Genomic DNA, 26,202 nt, shown 5'->3' with positions numbered 1-26,202 from the left:
ACATTGATAAGTGCAGATAACTCCATGCGGAATTGTTAAAGTTGTCTTACCAGGAGAAAAACTATAACGTTTACACAAACGAGGAACGTCTCAGTAAAGGCATTGTCCAAAACTTTGCGCAGAGTCCGCATCTTTCCCTGATCAGCCAACATGATCTCTAACAGTAGCTGTTAACCAGTTAAATCTTGCTGTCCATCTCTGACAGCAGGATATAACATACGCCGGTGGGGAGTGCATCATTCACCACTCCTACTGGAGAGCCTATTAAGTCATTTCAGGGTGCCGATGGGTTGTAATGCCAGAAAGGGGTCAGCTAATGACTTAGGTCAAGACTATGTTCCTGTGAATGCCGGCTGTTACCCTCCTCCCCAGTGTTCTCCTTTTTGCCCACACAGAAAACAAAAAAGAAAGCGATTATACCAAATTGTGTATATTTTCTGTGTTCAGAAGTGTCTGATAAAAAACAAAAAAAACAAAAACATCTGCCAGAGATAAAAAAAAAAAAAAAAAAAAACGGATTTGTGTACTCACCGTAAAATAGTTTTCTTTTAGCCATCATTGGGGGACACAGGACCATGGGTGTTATGCTGCCTATCCATAGGAGGACACTAAGTAGATGCAAAAGCATAGCGCCTCCTCTGCAGTATACACTCCCTGGCCGGGCCAGGCAGTCTCAGTTTTAGCACACAAGCAGTAGGAGGAAAAAAAAAAAAAAAAAAAACAAACAGTAAAAACTTACCTCAACAGAGAAACATGAGAAAAGAAGAGTCAAAACCAAATAAGGTACTGAGAGAACCAAGGACCCGCAGGGCAACAGGGTGGGTGCTGTGTCCCCCAATGATGGCTAAGAGAAAACGATTTTACGGTGAGTACACAAAAATCCGTTTTTCTCTGACGCCTCATTGGGGGACACAGGACCATGGGACGTCCTAAAGCAGTCCATGGGTGGGAAACATAAAAGAAGACAACACAACCCAAGGACTAGGAACCAGTCCCAGACAGCCTGGAGCGCCTACTGAGAGAGGTGCTCTGCCGTTTGCAGAATTTTCCTACCCAGATTTGCCTCAGTTGAAACCTGGGTATGGACTCTGTAATACTTTGAAAACGTATGTAGGCTAGACCAGGTCGCAGCCTTACACACCTGTTCCACTGAAGCCTGATGCCGAATGGCCCACGAAGCGCGAACTGCTCGCGTGGAATGAGCCCACAGCCCACTAGGAATGGGCTTGAGTTGCAGGCGGTAGACTTCTTGGATCGCAGAGCGAATCCAGCGAGCCAGAGTCGCCTTTGAAGCTGCCTGTCCCTTCTTAGGCCCCTCAGGAATAACGAACAAAGAGTCAGTTTTCCTAAAGGGGGCTGTCCTGGATATGTAATATCTGAGAGCTCTGACGAGGTCTAACGAATGCAGAGACCTCTCCACCCTAAGAACTGGGTGTGGACAAAATGAAGGCAGAACAATGTCCTCGTTCAAATGAAACGGGGTAAGAACCTTTGGAAGGAAATCCGGAAGGGGGTGCAGAACCACCTTGTCCTGGTGAAAGATCAGGAAAGGCTTGCGGCAACAGAGTGCTGCTAGCTCCGAAACCCGTCTGATGGACGTACTTGCCACCAGGAATGTTACCTTCCAGGACAGAAGAGCAAGGGAGGATTCCTTGAGGGGTTCAAAGGGAGACCTCTGGAGACCGTCCAGAACGAGGTTGAGGTCCCATGGGTCCAGCAGCAGTTTGTACGGGGGAACTAGATGGAAAACGCCCTTGAGGAAGGTCTTGACTTGCGGTTTTTGAGCCAGGCGGCATTGGTAGAAGATTGAGAGCGCTGAGACCTGCCCTTTAAAAGGGAACTGAGAGCCAACCCAGCTTGCAAGCCAGACTGTAGAAAGTCGATAATTCTGGGGATGGCCAGAGGCATAGGCTGGACGTTAGTTTCTCTGCACCATGAAAGGAAGATTTTCCACGTACGGTGGTAAATGCGGGATGAAGCAGGCTTTCGGGCGCTGATCATGGTGGAAATAACCGCGGGGGAGAATCCCGCTCTTGTTAATACCCAGGTGTCAATGGTCATGCCGTCAGCTTCAGGGATCTGGAGTTCTGATGGGAAATGGGCCCTTGGGTCAGCAAGTCTGGGATGTCTGAAAGGCGCCACTGTGCGTCTGTGAGCATTTGTACTAATTCGGCGTACCAGGCGCGCCTGGGCCAGTCCGGTGCTATCAGTATCACCGGGACTCCCTCTGCCTTGATCTTCCTGATCACCCGCGGCAGCAGGGTTAGAGGTGGAAATATGTAATGCAGGCGGAAGTGGTGCCAGGAGCAGACTAGAGCATCCGCGCCGATGGACTGCGGGTCGCGTGACCTGGCTATGAACGCGGGTACCTTTGCATTTAACCTTGAGGCCATTAGGTCCACGTCTGGTGTGCCCCAGCGAGTGGGGATGTGTAGAAACACATCTGGGTGGAGAGACCATTCTCCGGCAGCCAGGCCTTGGCGACTTAGAAAGTCTGCTGCCCAGTTCTCTACCCCCGGTATGTGTACCGCTGATATCACTGATCCAGTCGATTCGGCCCAGCTGAGGATCTTGTGGGCCTCGAGATAAGCCGCTTTGCTGCGGGTGCCCCCCTGCCGATTGATATAGGCTACAGCTGTCGCATTGTCTGATTGGACTCGAATCTGACGACCCGCTAGCAGAGGGCAGAACGCTCTGAGCGCGAGGAAGATCGCGCTGCGTTCCAGGGTGTTTATGGGTAGGGAAGACTCCTGGGGCGTCCAACGTCCTTGAGCAGTGTGGTGCTGGAACACTGCTCCCCAGCCTAGGAGGCTGGCGTCCGTGGTCAGGGCCAGCCAGTTCACTGGGAGAAAGGATCTCCCCTTCGATAGGGATGAGGACCGAAGCCACCAGCGGAGTGCGTACCTGACTGAAGGCGTCAGGTGAAGAGGTCTGTCCAGGGAGAAGGGGCTCTTGTCCCAGGCCGCTAGAAGGGCTAGCTGCAGTGGGCGGAGGTGCAGTTGAGCAAAGGGTACTGCTTCCATAGCCGCCACCATCCTGCCAAGCACTTTCATGCTGAATCGAATGGAGCGAGAAGGAGGACGTAGAAGGCAGCGTACCGCTCGTTGAAGAGCGATCGCCTTGTCCTGAGGGAGAAGGATCAAGCCCCGACGGGTGTCCAGGGACATGCCCAGGAAGGTAATGTATCGTGATGGGACCGGGGATGATTTGTCCAGATTCACTAGCCACCCTAAGCGGGATAGGGTGTCCACAGTGATCTGTACGCTGGTTGAGAAGTCGCGGAAGGAGGGGGCCTTGAAGAGGTGGTCGTCCAAGTAAGGGAGAACGACCACTCCACTGGCGTGAAGGACGCTCATGGCGGCCGCCATGACTTTGGTGAAGACCCTTGGTGCGGTGGCAAGGCCGAAGGGTAGAGCTACAAATTGAAAGTGGGAGTCCTGAATTGCAAAGCGGAGAAACTTTTGGTGATCTGGGGCGATGGGTATGTGCAGGTACGCGTCCTTGATGACTATGGATGCGAGGAATTCCCCTTCGACCATGGATGCAATGATGGACCTTAGGGACTCCATTCTGAATCTCCGTACGTGCACATGTTTGTTCAGGTGTTTGATGTCCAGGATGGGTCGAACTGACCCATCCTTTTTGGGGACCACAAAGAGGTTGGAATAAAAAACCCCGAACTTCTCGTCGTCTGGGACAGGTATTATCACTCCTGCTGGTAGAACCGACTCGGGGGTCGGGTCCGAAATTCTATGTGGTAACCGGAAGACACAAGGTCTCGCACCCATTTGTTGTCTGAGGCGGCAGCCCAGATGTGTTGAAAGAGCCGCAGTCGACCTCCTACAATGAGTGTGTCTTCCGGGGCGCCGAAGGAGTCATGAGGGGGGAAAATGTCGTGGCCGAGTCTCCCTAGTCCTGGACTATTTCGGTCTAGGCTGCCATGACGAAGTAGGTTTCGGGGAGAGCTGAGAAGGTCGGTCCCTGCGTAGTCCGCGGCTGGTGGCGTGGACAGCACGGAGTGTCGACCAACCAAATGAGTTCCAAAAGGAGCGGAACGAGGACTGTGGACGTCTGGTGAAGGACGTCCTGGACTTCAGCTGGGGGAGGGAGGTACTCTTTCCACCCGTGGCATCAGAAATGAGCTTGTCCAGACATTCGCCAAACAATCGGTCTGGGAAAAAAAAAGGGGAGGCCCTTGAGAGACTTCTTGGAGGCAGAGTCCGCTCGCCATTGTCGGAGCCAGAGAGCTCTACGGATGGCTATGGTATTTGAGGCGGCAAAACGCTGCGCAGGTAGCAGCGTCCATGGAGGCCTGCATGAGGTACTCCGCCGCAGCGGAAATTGATCTGTTACCTCTGTGAAGGTATGAGTGAACTGGGATTCCTCAAGCGAAGTGTTAAGGGATTCTGCCCAGACCGAGATCGCCTTTGCGACCCACACAGAGGCAAAGGAGGGCGAGAGTGAGAAACCCGCAGCCTCAAAAGCAGAGCGGGCGAGGTGCTCCACCTGTCTGTCTGTCGGGTCCTTGATGGAGGGAACCATCGGGTAAAGACAGAAGCGTCTTTGTGGTAAGGCGGGAGAGCGGGGGACGTCGACCGAGGGCGGATCGGCCCAGCCCGTAGGGGCAGGAGAGGCGAAAGGGTACCGGGACTCCATGAGTTTTCGGTTACCGAAGCGCCTGTCAGGCTTCTCCCTTTGCTTTGTGAGTATATCCTGAAACTCAGGGTGATCAGCGAAAACCTATTGGGTTTTCCTTGCTCTCTTAAAGGAGACCGCATGGTCAGTGGTAGTGGATGGGGGATCCTCCACATGCAGAGTTTGGTTGATTGCTGCTATAAGGGAGTCTATTGCAGTTTGATCATCTGGGGAGGCTGAAACCAAGGAATCCTCCTGGTACAAACAGCATTCTCCCTCCTCCAGCTCTTCAGAAGCCGTGGAGCGTGTGGGAGAGCCTGCTTTGTGTGCTCCCGAGGGAGAGCCCGCTGGAGACACCCAGCCATGTGCTCTTTTCCTGATCCCTGCAACCGGTGAAGCATGTGCCCGGATTACCTCAGAAGGATCCTCCATAGGGGTATCCTCAGGCTGCGTTACGTCCAGGGACCCAGAAGGGTGTGGAGGACGACATTGCATAGCCAGCACCAGGTTCTGTGACAGTTTTTCCATGGATTGAGACAGAAATTGTGCCCATTCCGGTGGGCTGGGAGCCCTAGGCTCTGGGCTGACTGTGGCGGTGGTTGCAGGAGGGTGTCAGAGGGCTATAGGGGCACAGGACTCACAGGGAGAAGAGGTGTGTTTACGTGGTAGCTCAACGTGGCAGGAAGTGCAGGCTGAATAATAGACTATGTGAGCCTAAGGCTCTGTGCGCACTAGTGCGTTTTTCCTGCGGATTTGCCGCGGAAATTTCTTGAGAAATGCCTGCAATCTTTGTGCAGACATTTCCCAGCAAATTCTATGGTAAAAAAAAAAAGCTGTGCGCACTGGTGTGGATTTTTCTCAAGAAATTTCCTTGAGAAGAATTTCTCGAGAAACTTTCTTGAGAAAATGAACATGTCCATTATTTCCGCAGGTACCCTGCGGATTTCGGCAGTACAGCCTGCAAAAATCCACAGGGAACCACCCGCGGGAAAAACGCGGCAATTCCGCGGCTATTCCGCGGCAAATCCGCATGCGGATTTGGTGCGGATTTTTTCCGGAGGTCCGGAAATCTTTCACTCCCAGAAGTTTCTCAAGAAATTTTCTTGAGAAACTTCTCATTTCTAGTGCGCACACAGCCTTAGCCCTCTTAGTGCCTTTTCAATTCTGCATGTTCCTGATAGGAGTATGCCAGGAGGGGGAGCAATGCTCAGCAGAGCTACAGTGAGCACCACCTTACCAGCATCAGCCGATGGCTGGAGATCTTCCCACGCGTTCCTGGGGGGGTGGGGCTTATCGCGGCCGCGGGGGGCAGGGCTTAGCGCTAAAAGAGTGCGAAGAAGTAGTCAGTGTGCCCCCCCCCCCCCCCCGCTGTGGGTAGTACAAAATGGCGGGAAAGGAGCTTCTGATAGTTTTCCTCCCTCTAGTCAGCACACAGCGTACAACAGAGCACATAATAAACAGCGTGAGTCCCTGAGCTCTGTGATTCTCTAGCCACCCCCTCCCCCCTGCCACCGGGAAATTATCTGTGCAGGAGTTTGCAAACAGGAGGGACTCCTCCCAAACCCCCCCCCCCCCCTCCCCCCCTGTCCCCCGGCCCAGAAAGTCAACTAAAAGGGAGGATAGAGTACTGATAAGAACATCCCTTGCTAAAATCTCACCTCTCGTCAGCTTCTGCGAGAATGGCAAGAAAAGTGCAATATTGAGGTAGCAACATCAACTGTTAGGAAGAGATGTTTGTAAGCAGGATTGAGAGGGTGCAAGGCCCGAAAGAAGCCATTGATGACAGCCATACAAAGACAAAGGCGAAAACTGTGGGCATTGAAATATTCAAAATGCAGGAAGGAGGAGTGGGAAAAGAAGGGAATTTTGTTTACTTACCGTAAATTCCTTTTCTTCTAGCTCCAATTGGGAGACCCAGACAATTGGGGTGTATAGCTATGCCTCCGGAGGCCACACAAAGTATTACACTAAAAGTGTAAAGCCCCTCCCCTTCTTCCTATACACCCCCCGTGCTCCCACGGGCTCCTCAGTTTTGGTGCAAAAGCAAGAAGGAGGAAAAAATTATAAACTGGTTTAAAGTAAACTCAATCCGAAGGAATATCGGAGAACTGAAACCATTCAACATGAACATGTGTACACAAAAAAACAGGGGCGGGTGCTGGGTCTCCCAATTGGAGCTAGAAGAAAAGGAATTTACGGTAAGTAAACAAAATTCCCTTCTTCTTTGTCGCTCCATTGGGAGACCCAGACAATTGGGACGTCCAAAAGCAGTCCCTGGGTGGGTAAATAATACCTCATAATAGAGCCGTAACGGCTCCGTCCTACAGGTGGGCAACCGCCGCCTGAAGGACTCGCCTACCTAGGCTGGCATCTGCCGAAGCATAGGTATGCACCTGATAGTGTTTCGTGAAAGTGTGCAGGCTCGACCAGGTAGCTGCCTGACACACCTGCTGAGCCGTAGCCTGGTGCCGCAAGGCCCAGGACGCTCCCACGGCCCTGGTAGAATGGGCCTTCAGCCCCGAGGGAACCGGAAGCCCCGAGGAACGATAAGCTTCGAGAATTGGTTCCTTGATCCACCGAGCCAGGGTTGATTTGGAAGCTTGTGTCCCTTTACGCTGGCCAGCGACAAGGACAAAGAGTGCATCCGAGCGGCGCAGGGGCGCCGTACGAGAAATGTAGACTCTGAGTGCTCTCACCAGATCTAACAAGTGCAAATCCTTTTCACATTGGTGAACTGGATGAGGACAAAAAGAGGGTAAGGAGATATCCTGATTGAGATGAAAAGGGGATACCACCTTAGGGAGAAATTCCGGAACCGGACGCAGAACCACCTTGTCCTGGTGAAACACCAGGAAAGGAGCTTTGCATGACAACGCTGCTAGCTCAGACACTCTCCGAAGTGAAGTGACTGCTACTAGGAAAACCACTTTCTGCGAAAGGCGTGCGAGAGAAATATCCCTCATTGGCTCGAACGGTGGTTTCTGAAGAACCATCAGCACCCTGTTCAGATCCCAGGGTTCTAACGGACGCTTGTAAGGAGGGCCGATGTGACAAACCCCCTGCAGGAACGTGCGTACCTGTGGAAGTCTGGCCAGGCGCTTCTGAAAAAACACAGAGAGCGCAGAGACTTGTCCCTTAAGGGAGCCGAGCGACAAACCCTTTTCCAATCCGGATTGAAGAAAGGACAGAAAAGTGGGCAAGGCAAATGGCCAGGGAGAAAAACCCTGAGCAGAGCACCACGACAGGAATATTTTCCACGTCCTGTGGTAGATCTTGGCGGACGTTGGTTTCCTAGCCTGTCTCATAGTGGCAATGACCTCTTGAGATAATCCTGAAGACGCTAGGATCCAGGACTCAATGGCCACACAGTCAGGTTGAGGGCCGCAGAATTCAGATGGAAAAACGGCCCTTGAGACAGCAAGTCTGGTCGGTCTGGTAGTGCCCACGGTTGGCCGACCGTGAGATGCCACAGATCCGGGTACCACGACCTCCTCGGCCAGTCTGGAGCGACGAGGATGGCGGGGCGGCAGTCGGCCCTGATCTTGCGTAACACTGTGGGCAACAGTGCCAGAGGAGGAAACGCATAAGGGAGTTTAAACTGCGACCAATCCTGAACTAAGGCGTCTGCCGCCAGAGCTCTGTGATCGTGAGATCGTGCCATGAATGCCGTGACCTTGTTGTTGTGCCGGGACGCCATTAGGTCGACGTCCGGCATCCCCCAGCGGCAACAGATCTCCTGAAACACGTCCGGGTGAAGGGACCATTCCCCTGCGTCCATGCCCTGGCGACTGAGAAAGTCTGCTTCCCAGTTTTCCACGCCCGGGATGTGAACTGCGGAGATGGTGGAGGCCGTGGCTTCCACCCACATCAAAATCCGCCGGACTTCCTGGAAGGCTTGCCGACTGCGTGTTCCGCCTTGGTGGTTGATGTAAGCCACCGCTGTGGAGTTGTCCGACTGAATTCGGATCTGCTTGCCTTCCAGCCACTGCTGGAACGCTTTTAGGGCAAGATACACTGCCCTGATCTCCAGAACATTGATCTGAAGTGAGGACTCTTGCTGAGTCCACGTACCCTGAGCCCTGTGGTGGAGAAAGACTGCTCCCCACCCTGACAGACTCGCGTCCGTCGTGACCACCGCCCAGGATGGGGGTAGGAAGGATTTCCCCTTCGATAATGAAGTGGGAAGAAGCCACCACCGAAGGGAAGCTTTGGTTGCCTGAGAGAGGGAGACGTTCCTGTCTAGTGACGTCGGCTTCCTGTCCCATTTGCGTAGGATGTCCCATTGAAGAGGACGCAGGTGAAACTGCGCGAAAGGGACTGCCTCCATTGCTGCCACCATCTTCCCCAGGAAGTGCATGAGGCGCCTCAAGGGGTGTGACTGACCTTGAAGGAGAGATTGCAACCCTGTCTGCAGTGACCGCTGTTTGTTCAGCGGAAGCTTCACTATCGCTGAGAGAGTATGAAACTCCATGCCAAGATATGTCAGCGATTGGACCGGTGTCAGATTTGACTTTGGAAAATTGATGATCCACCCGAAACTCTGGAGAGTCTCCAGAGTAACGTTGAGGCTGTGTTGGCATGCCTCTTGAGAGGGTGCCTTGACCAGCAGATCTCGGTCTTTGCTTTTTTCGGTAGTGGCATTCTCTTTCTGCTTATAATAAAAATCACTTTTTGCATTACCCTGTTGCAATTGATTGTGTGCTTGGGATTAAATTTAACTATTGTAACTAATTTTCCCTTTAAGCACCTCCCTCATACCCGCAGTTGAGCCCAGCTCTACTCTGAACTTGACCAGCAGATCGTCTAAGTAAGGTATCACCGAGTGACCCTGAGAGTGGAGGACCGCAACTACTGTAGCCATGACCTTGGTGAAAACCCGTGGGGCTGTCGCCAGGCCGAACGGCAGTGCCGCGAACTGAAGGTGTTCGTCTCCTATGGCGAAGCGCAGGAAGCGCTGATGCTCTGGAGCAATCGGTACGTGGAGATAAGCATCTTTGATATCGATCGATGCAAGGAAATCTCCTTGGGACATTGAGGCGATGACGGAGCGGAGGGATTCCATCCGGAACCGCCTGGTCTTTACGTGTTTGTTGAGCAGTTTTAGGCCCAGGACAGGACGGAAAGACCCGTCCTTCTTTGGAACCACAAACAGGTTGGAGTAAAAACCGTGACCTTGTTGCTGAAGAGGAACCGGGACCACCACTCCTTCTGCTTTCAGAGTGCCCACCGCCTGCAGAAGAGCATCGGCTCGCTCGGGAGGCGGAGATGTTCTGAAGAATCGAGTCGGAGGACGAGAGCTGAACTCTATCCTGTAACCGTGAGACAAAATGTCTCTCACCCAACGGTCTTTTACCTGTGGCAGCCAGGTGTCGCAAAAGCGGGAGAGCCTGCCACCGACCGAGGATGCGGTGTGAGGAGGCCGTAAGTCATGAGGAAGCCGCCTTGGTAGCGGCACCTCCGGCGGTCTTTTTAGGGCGTGACTTAGACCGCCATGAATCGGAGTTCCTCTGATCCTTCTGAGGCCTTTTGGACGAGGAGAATTGGGACCTGCCCGCACCCCGAAAGGACCGAAACCTCGACTGTCCCCTCCTCTGTTGGGGTGTGTTTGGTTTGGCCTGGGGTAAGGATGTTTCCTTTCCCTTGGATTGTTTGATGATTTCATCCAATCTCTCACCAAACAAACGGTCGCCAGAAAATGGCAAACTGGTTAAGCACTTTTTGGAAGCAGAATCTGCCTTCCATTCCCGTAGCCACAAGGCCCTGCGTATTGCCACCGAATTGTCGGCTGCAACCGCCGTACGGCTCGCAGAGTCCAGGACAGCATTAATAGCGTAGGACGCAAATGCCGACGTTTGAGAGGTTATGGACGCCACCTGCGGCGCAGACGTACGTGTGAGTGCGTCAATTTGCGCTTGACCCGCTGAGATAGCCTGGAGTGCCCATACGGCTGCGAATGCTGGAGCAAAAGACGCGCCGATAGCTTCATAGATGGATTTCAACCAGAGCTCCATCTGTCTGTCAGTGGCATCCTTGAGTGAAGCCCCAACTGCAACTATGGATCTAGCCGCCAGTCTGGAGATTGGAGGATCCACCTTGGGACACTGAGTCCAGCCCTTGACCACGTCAGGGGGGAAGGGATAACGTGTATCCTTAAGGCGCTTGGAAAAGCGCTTATCTGGACAAGCTCGGTGTTTCTGGACTGCCTCTCTGAAGTCAGAGTGGTCCAGAAACATACTCGTACGCTTGGGAAACCTGAAACGGAATTTCTCCTGCTGAGAAGCTGACTCCTCTACTGGAGGAGCTGAGGGAGAAATATCCAACATTTGATTGATGGACGCGATAAGATCATTCACTATGGCGTCCCCATCAGGAGTATCAAGGTTGAGAGCGGCCTCAGGATCAGAATCCTGATCAGCTACCTCCGCTTCATCATACAGAGAGTCCTCCCGCTGAGACCCTGAACAATGTGATGATGTCGAGGGAATTTCCCAGCGAGCTCGCTTAGGCGGTCTGGGGCTGCGGTCCGTGTCAGAGACCTCACCCTGGGATCTATGAGACACCCCGGGAGGACATTGTTGTTCCAACTGAGGGGGACCAGGGAGCAATGATTCCACAGTGCCCATGGTCTGAGATACCGGTCTGGACTGCAAGGCTTCTAATATCTTAGCCATAGTCTCAGAAAGTCTTTCAGTAAAAACTGCAAACTCCGTCCCTGTCACCTGGACAGTGTTAGCAGGTGGTTCCCCCTGGGCCACCCTTAGCAGAGGCTCCGGCTGAGTAAGTGCCACAGGGGCCGAGCATTGCACACAATGAGGGTCAGTGGAACCTGCCGGCAGTATAGCCGTACATGCGGCGCAGGCAGCATAGTAAGCCTGTGCTTTGGCACCCTTGCTTCTTGTGGACGACATGCTGTTGTCTCCTCTGAGCAATCCAGGAGGGTATATAGCCAAAAATCAACCGTGCACCATACAGTGTAAAGTATAGCCTATAATCATAACTATAAGTACACTTCTGCACTAGTGGGGCCAGCACCTCAGGTGCTGCTTACCGCCCGCTCAAAGCGGTTGTGTGGTCACCAGAATCCCTGCCTGGGTCTCCCCGAGCTTGTCTCCCCTCTCCAGCGTCAGAAGAGCTGACAGGAATGGCTGCCGGCGTCCTGAGGAGAGGAGGGGGCCGTGGGCGTGCCCTAGAAAGTGCGGGAATCTGGTGCCCCACTGTGCACAGTGAGGGGGGTGGAGTATGCAAAGCATGTTCCAGCCCCAGTGCTGACGTCCTGTACAGCGTCCCGCCCTTCCCCTGACTGGCAGGCCTGGGGGCGGGAAAAGAGTGAGACTAGGCCGCAAAAGCCGGGGACTAAAGTTATAAGCGCGGCCGGCGTATAAGCGCGGTCGGCGCGGTAGTCCCCGGCGTACTAACATTCCCAGTCGCGCTGCAGTGTGAAAATGGCAGCGCGCGGTCAGCGCGGTAGTCCCCAGTAAACTAACACACCCAGCCACGCTGCAGTGTGTGATGGCACAAGCGCGGTCAGCGCTGCGGTCCCCGGCGTACTAACACACCCAGCAATGCTGGAGTGTTTCTGTGCGCGGTCCCCACGGGGACACAGAGTACCTCAAAGTAGCAGGGCCTTGTCCCTGACGATACTCAGCTCCTTATCCAGCAGAGTCCCCAGGAGCTGTGGATGGAGCACGGTCTCAGTGCCTGGAGACCGATTAGGATCCCACTTCACCCAGAGCCCTAAAGGGGATGGGGAAGGAAAACAGCATGTGGGCTCCAGCCTCCGTACCCGCAATGGATACCTCAACCTTAACAACACCGCCGACAAGAGTGGGATGAGAAGGGAGCATGCTGGGGGCCCTGTTATGGGCCCTCTTTTCTTCCATCCGACATAGTCAGCAGCTGCTGCTGACTAAGCTGTGGAGCTATGCGTGGATGTCTGCCTCCTTCGCACAAAGCATGAAAACTGAGGAGCCCGTGGGAGCACGGGGGGTGTATAGGCAGAAGGGGAGGGGCTTTACACTTTTAGTGTAATACTTTGTGTGGCCTCCGGAGGCATAGCTATACACCCCAATTGTCTGGGTCTCCCAATGGAGCGACAAAGAAAGTGCTATTTAGTGATGAAAGCACTTTTTGCATTTTAGGAAATGATGGCAAGTCTTATGTGAGAAGGTTTCCACATGAAGAGTACAAGCCAGAATGTTTGAGCTTCTCTGTGAAACATCCGATGAAAGTAATGGTCTGGGGCTGTATGGCAGCCAATGGTGTTGGAAGGCTTCATATTGTGGCGGGTATGGTTAATGGAAAAAAATACATTGACATCCTTAAGAAAATGCTGCCTTCTACTCAACACCTGTTTTCAGGGGATTATATCTTCCAGGATGATAATGCTCCTTGTCACAGAGCTAAGACAGTAACGGAATGGAAAAAAAAACCACGAACAAGGTGGCTACTATTGACTGGCCAGTCCCCAGTCCCCTGACCTCAATCCAAATGAAAATTTGTGGCACAAGGTATCAATAGAGATATCTAAAAAAACAGCCAAGGACCAAGAGAGTTGATTAGGCTCTGATACAGGCCTGGAACCACATCATCACTCGTGAACATCTGCAGAAGCTTGTTCACTCAATGCCACAGAGATGCAAGTTGGTGCTCAAGAGCAAAGGCTGGCCAATAAAGTATTAGAACCTAAAGATGCACTCAAAAGGCCCTTTTCAGGACTCTGAATTAAATAAAAAATAATAAATCTTAAAAAGTAAAATTTAAGTCTGTGTGAACTTGCATTGGAAGTTAATGAACTTAGAAACCTGTTCACTATTCTACACACTGTACTGGTGTAGGTATGGTTATGCTCTTTAAAAAATATCGAAAATGCACATACCATAACAATTTATACACTTGGGACATTCAAAAATGAGTATGGCATACAATGAGGGATTACAAAAACATATGTTCCACCAGTTTCACTGTAGACATGCAGAAGTATGAAATAAATAGATTTTTGTGTACTCACCGTAAAATCGTTTTCTCTTAGCCATCATTGGGGGACACAGGACCATGGGGTGTTATGCTACTTATCCATAGGAAGACACTAAGTAGATGCAAAGATGTTAGCTCCCCCTTGCAGTATACACCCCCTGGCCCAGCTAGGCTACTTCAGTTTTAGTACACAAGCAGTAGGAGAACAAGTAACAAAAAACGTGAGTGAATACTCATAACAAAAAAGTACTGAGAGAGAAAAAAAAGCTAAGGCCCAACAGGTCAAAAGGGAGGGTGCTGTGTCCCCCAATGATGGCTAAGAGAAAACGATTTTACGGCGAGTACACAAAAATCCGTTTTTCTCTGACGCCTCATTGAGGGACACAGGACCATGGGACGTCCTAAAGCAGTCCATGGGTGGGTAAACAAACAACGCAACCCAAGGACTAGGAACCAGTCCTAGATAGTGGAGTACCTATCTCAGTAGGCGCTCCTGGCTATCATTTGCAGAATTTTCCTACCTAGGTTCGCCTCAGCCGAAGCCTGGGTATGGACTCAGTAATGCTTTGAAACAGTATGTAGGCAAGACCAGGTCGCAGCCTTACACCTCTGTTCCACTGAAGCCTGATGCCTAATGGCCCAAGAGGCGCCAACTGCTCGCGTGGAATGAGTCCGCAGCCCACTAGGAATGGGCTTGAGTTGCAAGCGGTAGACCTCCTGGATCGCAGAGCGAATCCAGCGAGCCAGCGTTGCCTATGAAGCTGCCTCTCCTTTCTTAGGCCTTTCAGGAATGACGAACAAGGAGTCTATGTTCCTAAAGGGGCTGTCCTGGGTACGTAATATCTGAGAGCCCTCACAAGGTCTAGCGAATATAGAAACCTTTCCACCCTATTGACTGAGTGTGGAGAAAAGGAAGGCAGAACAATGTCCTCGTTCATATGAAACGGGGAAGTAACCTTCGGAAGAAAATCCGGAAGGGGGCGTAGAACCACCTTGTCCTGATTAAAGATCACACAGGTAGAAGAAAAGACCGGGTTTATGCCGCGCTGAAAACCACTGATGCGTGTAAATTAAAAGATTTCCTTTTTATTGGATAGTTCCTACGCATTTCAGAGACATCCGTCTCCTTCCTCAGGAAAAGAAATCATATTACAGCAAGGCCGCTTGGACCTATATATAAGGAGCAAACAGCCATGTATGCATTAAGGACTGCCTGTATGACTCAGAGCTGATGACTCAGAGCCACATGGTAAAAAAAAAAAAAAAAAAAAAAAAAAAAAAAGGGGGAGATGGAACGATCGTGAATAACAGAAAAAAGTGTCTGATAGAGCATGATCCCAAGAAACATGGATAATTCCAACAAAGGGAGTACTGAAGAAATAAAAAATAAATAAATAAATGAATGAATAAAGAGGGAAAGCTTCATTCTCAATAATAATTTTTTCACTTTTGATGGCAAACTGTATCACCAGTGCCTTGGCACAGCCATGGGCTCGAAAGCAGCTTGTTCATACGCAAATTTATTTATGGGGGTCTTTGAATTATTACACATCGAAAATGGGATTTTTGATAGCAGCATCATAGTCTACAAAAGATTTATAGATGATCTGTTCATCATCTGGGACAGTAAACATAATAATTTAGAATCCTTCCTCAGCACCCTAAATAATAATGATTGGGGCTTGCAATTTGCCCCCACTGTGCATGAAAAGGAGACACTTCCTGGACCTCACCATATTTCATCAAGACCACAAAATTCTTACAAAAACTTTCTTTAAGAAAGTAGATGCGAACAGTTACATTCACAATCACAGTGAACACTATGCTAAGTGGTTGCACAACATCCCCATAAATCAGTATAAACGGATTAGAAGGAATTGTACCTTAGATGCTGATTTTAAAGAACAGGTTGGGATTTTGAGGGATCGCTTCGTTGAGAAGGACTTCCCCAGGTCTTTGATGAAAAAAGCTTACCTAGAAACAGCCAAATTGAAACAAACAGACATGCTGAAACCCAAAAAGACCGCATCTATCTCGGGTACAAGAAGGATTTTTAATGCTGCTGGAAAGGGCGATTTTTCTGCTAACTTCATCACTACTTACAGCAGTGACAATGTAACCATTAGAAATATTTTTTCCAGACACTGGGGGATATTACTAAGTGACCCCATTCTTAGAAATATGTTACCTGCTCGCCCAGGGGTTACTTTTAGAAGGGCGCCGACCATCAAGAATATTATAGCTCCCAGCAGGTTAAAAGCACCTCTGCTGATGAAAAAAATAGCTACCATAATTGGCTCCTATAGATGCGGTCTCAAAAATTGTCTCTGTTGTAAAAGTATTTGCCACAAAAGGACCACTTTCTGCTCTCAGGGGGGCTCAGAAAATTTCCCCATCAGAAGTCGTTTAACATGCCAGTCGGACTTTGTTATATATTTAGTAGACTGTGTGTGCGGAAAACAATATGTAGGAAGGACGAGTCAGGCCCTCCACAATAGGCTAAATTCACATAGGCACAATGTGAAGATAGGCTATATGCTCCACGGACTCTCTAAGCATTGCGCTCTGAAACACAATAAGGGGATGGTTTTTAATATTACACCAATAGAGCAGATAGCCCCAAATGCCCCCAATAGAATGGAAACCCTGAGCAGAAAGGAGACCTTTTGGATCAACAAACTAAATACATTAAAACCCTTTGGTCTAAATGAGGTCACTGACTTGTTTTATTAATTCGTTTTTATCCCCTATCAGTTATGAAGTACCCTTTTATCTGGTTTTATATAGTGGCTTGGCCGTTGTTTTTATATCTAGTGCTAACAAACTTTTTACCCATTTATTCTGTTTTATTGTATGTACTTTTATATTGACACTGTTTTATATTGACACTGTCCTATATATATCTACAATAAGTATAGTCTTATTGTTTTACCATTTATTATTTATTTCTATTGCGTTTCTGTATTAGTCCCCTATGTTCCTCCATCTCTCGTTAATACTCTTACTCTTCATGCAAATGACTGCTACATGCATTTGGTAAACTTTTTTTTTTTTTTGCTGTCTCTCTGCACTCTTTGCACTCATTGCCACTAGATTGACAAAACCTCCCTGTCTGCTTGTCTAGCGCAAGCGCATTGTATCTGGCTTGCACTGTAGTGAACTCTGGTGTCACCCCTCGTTTCCTTGAACTTGTATCACCTCTATTGTGCAAGTGCCCTAGTTTTTTTTTTTTTTTTCTTTTTTTTCCACTCACTCACTTATTACCGGAGCATGTCTCCTTTTCAAAAATAGAATGCATACTAAGCATTAGAAAGTAAAAATCCCTGGACGTCATTTTTATATAAATGTCCCCAACCCCCTCTTTTTTAGTGGTTTCCTCACTGAGCCCGCTCTTTTTGTCATTGTCGGACATTATAAACATTTTTAATCAAAATAATTTTCAATCGCAGTGCCCTTGCAGTTCCTCATTCTTTATAGTTTTATTTATAAATAAATAAATTTAAAAAGATTTTTTTCACGTCCCTCTGGATATTCACTCACGATCGCTGTATCCCCATATATAGTTCAATATATATATATATATATATACAGGGCTGTGGAGTCGGAGTCGGAGTCGTGGAGTCGGAGTCGGAGCTCATTTTGGTGGAGTCGGAGTCGGTATAAAATGCACCGACTCCGACTCCTAAAATATATAATAAATTGGGGACAGGAGTGCAATGCAGAATGTGCTGAATATTTTACTAAATAATAACATTTAGTATAATGCTTATATTTAAGTGAAAAATTTATTGTAGTACAATGTGAACATCAGACATTTAATTGTTTTTATGATACAATAATCAAGATATTTGGATAGAACATAAAATATTTATTGGAATACAACTTTAGAACACAAAAAACTAATAAATTGTAAATATGTAATTATATATATATATATATATATATATATATATATATATATATATATATATATATATATATATATATATATATATATATACACACACAGTGTATATACACACACAAGATATATATGTAATCTACTGTATATTACATAGTGTATTACATATTTACAATTTATTACAGTTTTTTGTGTTCTAAAGTTGTATTCCAATAAATATATTTTATGTTCTATCCAAATATCTTGATTATCGTATCATAAAAATTATTAAATGTCTGATGTTCACATACACATATTCATGTACTACAATAAATTTTTCACCTAACTAAGCAATATATGTAGGAGTCGGAGTCGGAGTCTGAGTCGGAGCAAGAGAATTTGAGGAGTCGGAGTCGGAGTCGAAGGTTTGGCTTACCGACTCCACAGCCCTGTATATATATACTTTTTTACACATTGTTTTGATTTTTCACTCTAAATCTCTGTATCCCCATGTAGAGTAGAGGACTAAACACTAATAAATTCACCTATACTTCATAGGTTCGCACACCATCTTGAACACATCCCTCACATTTCTTCCCCCCCTGACTTTATTAAATAACACGAGGAACAAGTGTTTTCATGTCTTTATTCATTCATTTATTTATTTATTTTTTATTTCTTCAGTACTCCCTTTGTTGGAATTATCCATGTTTCTTGGGATCATGCTCTATCAGACACTTTTTTCTGTTATTCACGATCGTTCCATCTCCCCCTTTTTTTTTTTTTTTCTTCTTCTCCCTTTTTTTTTTTTTTTTTTTTTTACCATGTGGCTCTGAGTCATCAGCTCTGAGTCATACAGGCAGTCCTTAATGCATACATGGCTGTTTGCTCCTTATATATAGGTCCAAGCGGCCTTGCTGTAATATGATTTCTTTTCCTGAGGAAGGAGACGGATGTCTCTGAAACGCGTAGGAACTATCCAATAAAAAGGAAATCTTTTAATTTACACGCATCAGTGGTTTTCAGCGCGGCATAAACCCGGTCTTTTCTTCTACCTGTGTGATACAAAATTCCTCTCCCGGGGCTGCAGCTAAACCACCAGGCACTCACAGGCTATCATAAGGGGTTGTGACTGGCACAACCTCACCAGGTGAGTGCTTCTTTGTCTTGTTTGTCCACCCTCATACCGGGTAAGACCCTATTGCGCTTTTAACCCCTTTACAGTTTTGATTAAAGATCAGAAAGGGTTCGCGGCAAGAGTGCGCTACCAGTTCCGAAACTTGTCTGATGGACGTAATCGCCACTAAGAATGTTACCTTCCAGGAGAGAGGAGCAAGAGAAGATTCCTTAAGAGGTTCAAAAGGGGGCTTCTGGATACCGTCCAAAACGAGATTGAGGTCCCATGGGTCCAGCAACAGTTTCTACAGGGAAACTAGATGGGAAACACCCTGGAGGAAAGTCTTGACTTGCGGATTGCAAGCTAGGCGGTATTGATAGAATATTGAGAGAGATGAAACCTGCCCCTTAAGGGAGCTGAGGGCCAACCCCTTTTGCAACCTGACTGCAAAAAAAAAAAAAAAAAAAAAAAAAAAAAAAAAAATCAAGAATTCTGGGGATCACCAGAGGCATAGGTTGGACATTAGATTCCCTGCACTGGGAAAGGAAAGTTTTCCACGTACGGTGGTAAATACGGGATGAAGGTTGGCTTTCGGGCACTGTATATGGTGGAGATGACCGCAGGAGAATATCTCGCTCTTGTTAAAGTCCAGGTCTCAATGGCCAGGCCGTCAGCTTCAGGGCTCTGGAGTTCTGATGGGAAATGGCCCCTTGGGTCAGCAGGTCTGGGATGCTTACGAGGCGCCATGAGCAATTGTACTAATTCAGCATACCAGGGGCACCTGGGCTAGTCCGGTACTATTAGTATCACCTTCTGCCTTGATCTTCCTGATTACTCGTGGCAGCAGGGGCAGAGGCAAAAAACATGTAAGGTAGATTGAAATGACTTCAGGAGACTAGAGCATCCGCGCCAATGGACTGTGGATCACGTGACCTGGCTAAGAACGCGGGTACCTTTGCGTTCAACCTTGAGGCCATTATATCCACGTCTGGTGTACTCCAGTGAGTGCAGATGTGTGGGAACACTTCTGGGTGGAGAAACCACTCTCCGGCGGCCAGGCCTTGGTAACTTAGAAGGTCCGCCGCCCAGTTCTCTACTTCCGGTATGTGTAACGCTGAAAACACAGACCCCCGTCGATTCGGCCCAGGTGAGGATCCTGAGGACCTCGAGATAAGCTGTCTTGCTGCTGGTACCTCTCTTCCGATTGACATAGGCCACAGCTGTTGCATTGTCCACTTGGTCCTGAATCAAAACGACCTGCTAGCAGAAGGGGGGAATGACCTGAGCGCAAGAAGATAGAGCTGATTTTCAGGATGATTTCTGGGAAGGGAAGACTCCTGGGGTGTCCAACGTCCCGAAGCAGTGTGGAGCCAGTACGCTGCTCCCCAGACTAACAGGCTGGCATCCGTGGTCAGGAGTAGCCAGCCCACTTGGGGGAGAAAAACTCCTTCTCGATATGGAAGAGGACTGAAGCCACCAGCAAAGCGCATACCTGACTGAAGGTGTCAGGTGAAAAGTTCGTCCAAGGAAAAGGTGCTCTTGTCCCAAGCAGCTAGAAGCGCAAGCTGCAGTGGGCGGTGGTGTGGCTAAGCGAGCAGCACTGCCTCTATAGCCGCTGCTATCCTACCTAGCACTCATACTGAATCATATGGAGCGAGAGGAGTACGTAGAGGGCAGTGTACCGCTTGTTGTAGAGCGGTCGCCTTGTCTTGAGGGAGAAATATCAAGCCCCGAAGGGTGTCCAGGGACATGCCCAGGGAGGTGACGGATTTTGACGGGATCGGGGATGATTTGACTAGAGTCAGAAGCCGCCCTAAGCGGGATAGGGTGCCCAGAGAGATCTGCACGCTGGTTGAGCCCTTGATGAGGAGGTCATCCAAGCAAGGCAGAACAGCCACTCTCCTGGCATGAAGGGCACTCATGGCGGCCGCCATGACCTTAGTTAAGACCCTTGGTGCTGTGGCAGAGCCGAGGGTAGGGCCACAAATAAAAAAAAAATAAGTCCTGAACCGCGAAGCGGAGGAACTTTTGGTGAGCTGGAGCGATGGGTATGTGCAGGTACGCGTCCCTGATAGCTAGGGAGGCAAGGAATTCTCCTTCGACCATAAAAGGTAATAATGGACCCTAGGAAGTCCATTCTGAATCTCCTTACGTGCACGTTTGCTCAGGTGTTAGAGGTCCAGGATGGGACGAACTGACCTGTCCTTTTTTGGGGATCACGAGAGGTTGGAATAGAATGCCTTGGACTTCTCGTCGTCCGGAACCGGTACCATCATCCCCGCCGTTTGGAGGGAGTGGATTGCTGAGGAGAAGGCCTCGTGGTGTTTTGGAGCCTTTGGGGGGGATTTGAGAGAAAAGACTGACCAGGGGATCAGGTCCAGAATTCAATGTGGTAACCGGAAAACACAAGGTATCACACCCATTTGTGGTCTGAGGCGGCGGCCCAGATGGAGGAGGACGAGACTCCTCGGTCTTTGTCTAGACTGCCAGGACGAGGTGGACTCTGGGAGGGCTGAGAAGGTCAGGCCCTGCGTGTCTAGTAAAAAACATCCGGGGCTAGAGTTGGGGGGAGGGAGGTACTCTTTTCCTCCCGTGGCGAGAGACAAAAAAAAAAAAAAAAAAAAAAAAAGAGCCTGTCCAGACGATCAGCAAACCATTTGTCTGGAAAGGAGTACTGTGAGAGGCTTTTTAGAGACAGGGTCCGCTCTCCATTATCGGAACCAGAGGGCCTTACGGATGGCTATGGTATTTGAGGCGGCAATAACTGCGCAGGTAGCAGCGCTGAGGGAGGCCTGCATGAGGTACTCTGCCGCCGCAGCAATGTCAACTGTTACATCTGTGAGGGTCTGAGGGAAACTGGTAGTCCTGGTGCCTGTGCCACCCACACGGAAGGGGAGAGGGACCCGCGGCCTCGAGGCAGAGCGATCGAGCTGCTCCACTTGTCTGTCTGTCGGGTCCTTGAAGGAGGATCCATCAAGGAAAAGACAGGAGGGTTTTTCAGGCAGGCAAAAGCTGGGTGAGGGTCCACCGAGGCCGGATCGACCCAGCCCTTAGAGAGAGCTAAGCCAATGGGGTACCGGGACTTCATGAGTTTACGGATACCGAAGCGGCGTCAAACTTTTTTTTTTTTTTGAGGTTTCTTCACCCTTTTAAAGGAGACCGCAGGGTCAGTAATAGTGGATGGGAGATCTTCCACATGCAGAGTTTTGGTTGATTGCTGCAATAAGGGAGTCCATCGCAGCTTGATCGCTCGGGGAGGTTGAAACCAAGGAATCATCCCGGTACAAACATCATTCCCCTTCCTCCGGCTCCTCAGAGACCGTGGAACATGTGGGAGAACCCCATCTGTGTACCCCAGAGGGAGAACCATGGGGGTCATTTCCTTTTTCTGATCTGCAACCGGTGAAGCACAGGGCTGATTCTTATCAGAAGGACCCTCTATAGAGGTGTCATCAGGCTGCGTTCTGTCCAGGGGCCCCGAGGGGTGTGAGGACGATGTTGCATAGCCAGCACCAGGTTCTGGGAACTGTGCCCATTCCGGGGGACTGGGAGCCGTAGGCTCTGGGCTGGCAGCGGTTGCTGCGGTGGTGGCGGGTGGGTGGGGGGCTACAGGGGCACCGGACTCACAGAAGGAAGAGGTGCTATCATCCCCTAGTAGCTCAGCGTGGCAGGATACATTAAAAGTCTTATAGTTGTTGCTGTAGTTGTACAGGGCATAAAACATGTGACTGCAGCCTCTGGTTGATAAGCCACAAACTCTGATTGTAATGAGGGAGCAATGCTCTGAGAGGCGCCCACAGGCTCTGATCACAACAAGAGGGAGCAATGCTCTGCAGAGCTGTGTGAGGAGAGTTACACGCGCTTTCGTGAGGGGGTGGGGCTTAGCTCCGACAAGAAAGCATGAGAAAATATAATAAACAAAAAAATGGTGGGAAGGGACTCCCCTTCCCCCCTCCAGCCCTGCAGAACAATGGTGGACAGAAAAAAGCTCTAAGTGTACCGCAGCTTCCGGAGCTCTCCCCGCCACAGGTGGAATGCTATGCAGGAGTCTGCAATCAGCCCATGTGAATACAATCAGGGAGGATCTGACCTATGCTCCAATTTCTGTCAGGGAGCTAGTGTGGAGATTCTGACGCCTGCTGTACCCGGTCACAGAGCGTGTATCAACTCAGACCCTGCCAGAGGGACTGAGGAAGTTTTTCCATCTGCTCTGGAAAATCGGAATGATCTCACCTCAGCTCCTGTGGAGATGGCAGTCTGGTCACACTGGTGCAGAATGTGTATCAACTCAGAGCCTGCAAGAGGGGCTGAGGAAGTTTTCATCTGCTCTGGAGAAATCGGTGCCTGAGAACTATCGTCCAGTGATTAACAGCCCAGGATCCAGCGTCGCAGGAGGGGTACGGGGAGGCGACACTCCGTGTTCCCACCTGTTGATGGTTTTTGGGAAATCGGTCCCCGAAGGAACTGTCGCCCTCTAAAAACAAAAAATTCTTGCTGCAGTAGTCTGCAGAGATGTGCCTCCTATAGACACTAAGCTAAAACTGAAGTAGCCTGGCTAGGCCAGGGGGTGTATACTGCAGGGGAGGAGCTAACATCTTTGCATCTACTTAGTGTCCTCCTATGGATAAGCAGCATAACACCCCATGGTCCTGTGTCTCCCAATGAGGCGTCAGAGAAATATAGTTTTCTTTATGCCTATGCAGGACTTCTGAACATCACTGTACCTTTAGAAAAGTCATCAATAATGTCTGATCCGTGATTGTGTGACACCCGGCATCCCCGCCGATCAGCTGTTACAGACACCGGCGGTGGCTGAACATCACAGGTCAGTCAATGGAACAGTGCCTGCGGCCAGGTACTGCACATCTGTCCAGTACTGATTAGAATAGGGGAGGATATACGGTACCCAGCCGCAACCAACATACTCCATTACGGAGCTGCACAGCTCCAGGAACTTTTAAGTACCAGCTGCCAATGGTACCGGAAACAGCCGATCAGTGGAGGTGCCAGGTGTCAGACATTGATGACCTATCCTAAAAACAGGCTATCAATGTTAAAGTCCCAGACAGCTCCTTTAAATAGCACATAACTAGAAATTGCATGTTAAGAGATTTAGAAAGTGTGGACATTTAAAGGGGCTGTCTAATTTCCAATCTTCAGGCATGCATTACTTTACTACCTACTGGCTTCCTGCCTACTAGAGGGGGCACCGCCCCCGATAACTGGCAGCAACTGTGTTCTACCAAGATACTACCAGAAGTAGCATTGCCTCTGTAGCATCAAAGGGGTGCAGGGAGACCGAGGCTGGATGCAGCAAGCAACGATTGTAAGCTGTAAAGTAAGCAACTTGTAAACACACACTTCTTTCATAGTAACCTGACCGTGTCTAGTGGTAATCGTGCAAAAGAGCTGCATACAAAAAAACTACATATTAAAGAGCACTTAACACAGGAAAAATTGCAAGTTTATTTGTTTTTATATCCTTTAATTAGGGTAGGAACAGGGTAAATAGGCACATTTCAGTCACAAATACTGACAGCCATGAATATCAGCATATTTAAGGGAAGAAAGGGCAGAGCAGGTAGCATCACTGCAGAATTCTCAGAGGTCTACAAAGGAGGGGAGGGTTAATGGAAGCTGTCTGCTTGAGCAGATGAGAAAAGCAGCCAAACAAACCCTGCCAGCACTGAACTCACCTTCTTCATGTATTCTGTGACTGGGTTCTGCTGTAGAAACTCTGTGCTCTCTCTTGTGTAGAACCTCTCTGTGTCGGCCAAAAACTGAGACTCAAAAGACTCTTTGTACACGGTCAACGTTGGGCCTTTGGCAAACGCATCATCTTCATTCAAGCCCAGCTCAACTGCAAATATACAGACAGTGTCAGGTCGTGGCTCCAAGTGCGCTTTGTACTAAGGAGACTCCAGGCACAATGTCCACATTCACCAATTACTACTGTGTCAGGATCAAATTGAAATCTAACTTTCTACGAGGGGGAAATTCTAAGTAACACATGCACAGATCAGGCTCCATCTGAAAGCCCATCAATCACTAGCACTGCTCCTTACAAGAAAATTACAGCCGCTCTGTTCCCAAATACTTCTAGATTGTTAAAAAAAAGAACTACATTTTTACATATGCCTTTAGATTTCTCATGCAGTCTTACAAAACTATAGATCAGTGGGGACTTGACACCCCAACAGTCTCTCAAAAGATGGCAGAGAGGGGTGCAGCACTAGAGGCAGAAGGAAACAGTCACTACCACAACGCATATGCAGAGCACGGACATAAAGTCCATCTCTGCTCTAGTCTGATATATAAGATAGATATATAGATATATATATATATATATATATATATATTTTATTGCCTTTAAAAGAAATAAAATGTCTTTATTTGCATATTTCTGTCTACGCTGTAAGCCAGTATCATTTCATTTACCTTATTGTTTGGACTATAGGACGCACTGTACCGTAAAAAGCACTCCAGGTTTGGGCAGGAGATAACACATTTCCTATCAAAATTTCCCTGGTAGTGTAAAAATGAGGAGGGGTCAATAACACGTAAAGCACTAAGGTAAACAATAGGGAGGTAACAGATCTATGGTTAGTGTCTCTGCAGCAGGGGTATTCTACTACACAGTTCCACAGATAGATGTGAAATATAAATATAAAAATATATATATTTCTGTGCTGAGATAATCTTATCAATGTGTCCCTGCTATGTACATGTACATATGTACATCCTACATAGTCTCCCCACGTAGGGGGCGGCTCAGTAGCTGAGTAAACGATACCTGGCAGGTGCCAGCTACCTTGCACAACCGGCATCTTCCTGCAACGACCATCGGCCTGTTACAATCCGGCATCCATTACATGCTGTTGTCCATCATTGAGAGCAGCATTTTAATGATACTACAATTAGGGGTAGATGTGCTGTAATTAATAGTGCCAATATCTAGCTGGCAGATGTGCTGAATCAAAATCCAGCTGCCAGTGGCACTGTGAACAAATGATTGATGGGGGCTAAGTGTTGGACCCCAAAAAGATTGAATTTGATAATCTACCCCAATGATAAATGGTCAATATAAAAAGTACGGGGACCACTTTAGAAGGTTCCCTTGTTTTTTGAAGAGGCAGTGGGATTGCCTGATGCAGTTTGACTTAAACAGGTCAGTATAAAAGCATAATAAACCTGTCCTGTGAATAACCCCTAAGAGTGCACTTACCATAAGACTGTACGACCCCACTTATGAGCCTGGTGTTGATAGTTTCTCCATTCCGCTCCTTTTCAATTAGTTTCAGCACTGCATTTGTCACCTGAACAGGCAAACAAGCATGACTTTATTATCAGGACACTGATGTGACTGTCATTAACGTGTTAGTCGCATATTACAAAGGGTAACATTGATAAGCTCAAGAAAAACAAGCAATGTATCTTATTAAAAAATCTCAACAACAGAGGAAGAGAAGTGGACCATTCACCAAATTTTTAATGTTGAACTGGAAACCGAACGTATTAGTGCCTGCCGAGAAGACGAAACTTTTTACATTTTTCTTCTGTTGCACGGATATTCGTAATCAAAGCGTAAGGCACCCAA

At 48.7% G+C, this 26,202-nt stretch overlaps 1 protein-coding gene across 2 annotated transcripts in view; it reads right to left on the bottom strand.

Annotated features, from left to right (window-relative positions):
- The window catches only part of CUL1 (cullin 1), a 166,936-nt gene that overhangs the window by 60,273 nt on the left and 80,461 nt on the right, over window positions 1-26,202 (bottom strand). For both annotated transcript variants that reach the window (XM_075315159.1, XM_075315158.1), the window contains exons 6-7: window positions 25,831-25,921; window positions 24,302-24,465 (exon numbers count right to left, since the gene is read on the bottom strand). In XM_075315159.1, the coding sequence (XP_075171274.1) occupies window positions 24,302-24,465; window positions 25,831-25,921 (255 nt within the window). The remainder of the gene's footprint in view (window positions 1-24,301; window positions 24,466-25,830; window positions 25,922-26,202) is intronic.

The sequence above is a fragment of the Anomaloglossus baeobatrachus genome, chromosome 6 (genome assembly GCF_048569485.1).
Source record: "Anomaloglossus baeobatrachus isolate aAnoBae1 chromosome 6, aAnoBae1.hap1, whole genome shotgun sequence".
Lineage (NCBI taxonomy): Eukaryota > Metazoa > Chordata > Amphibia > Anura > Aromobatidae > Anomaloglossus > Anomaloglossus baeobatrachus.
This window is presented reverse-complemented; position numbering and strand designations above follow the sequence as displayed.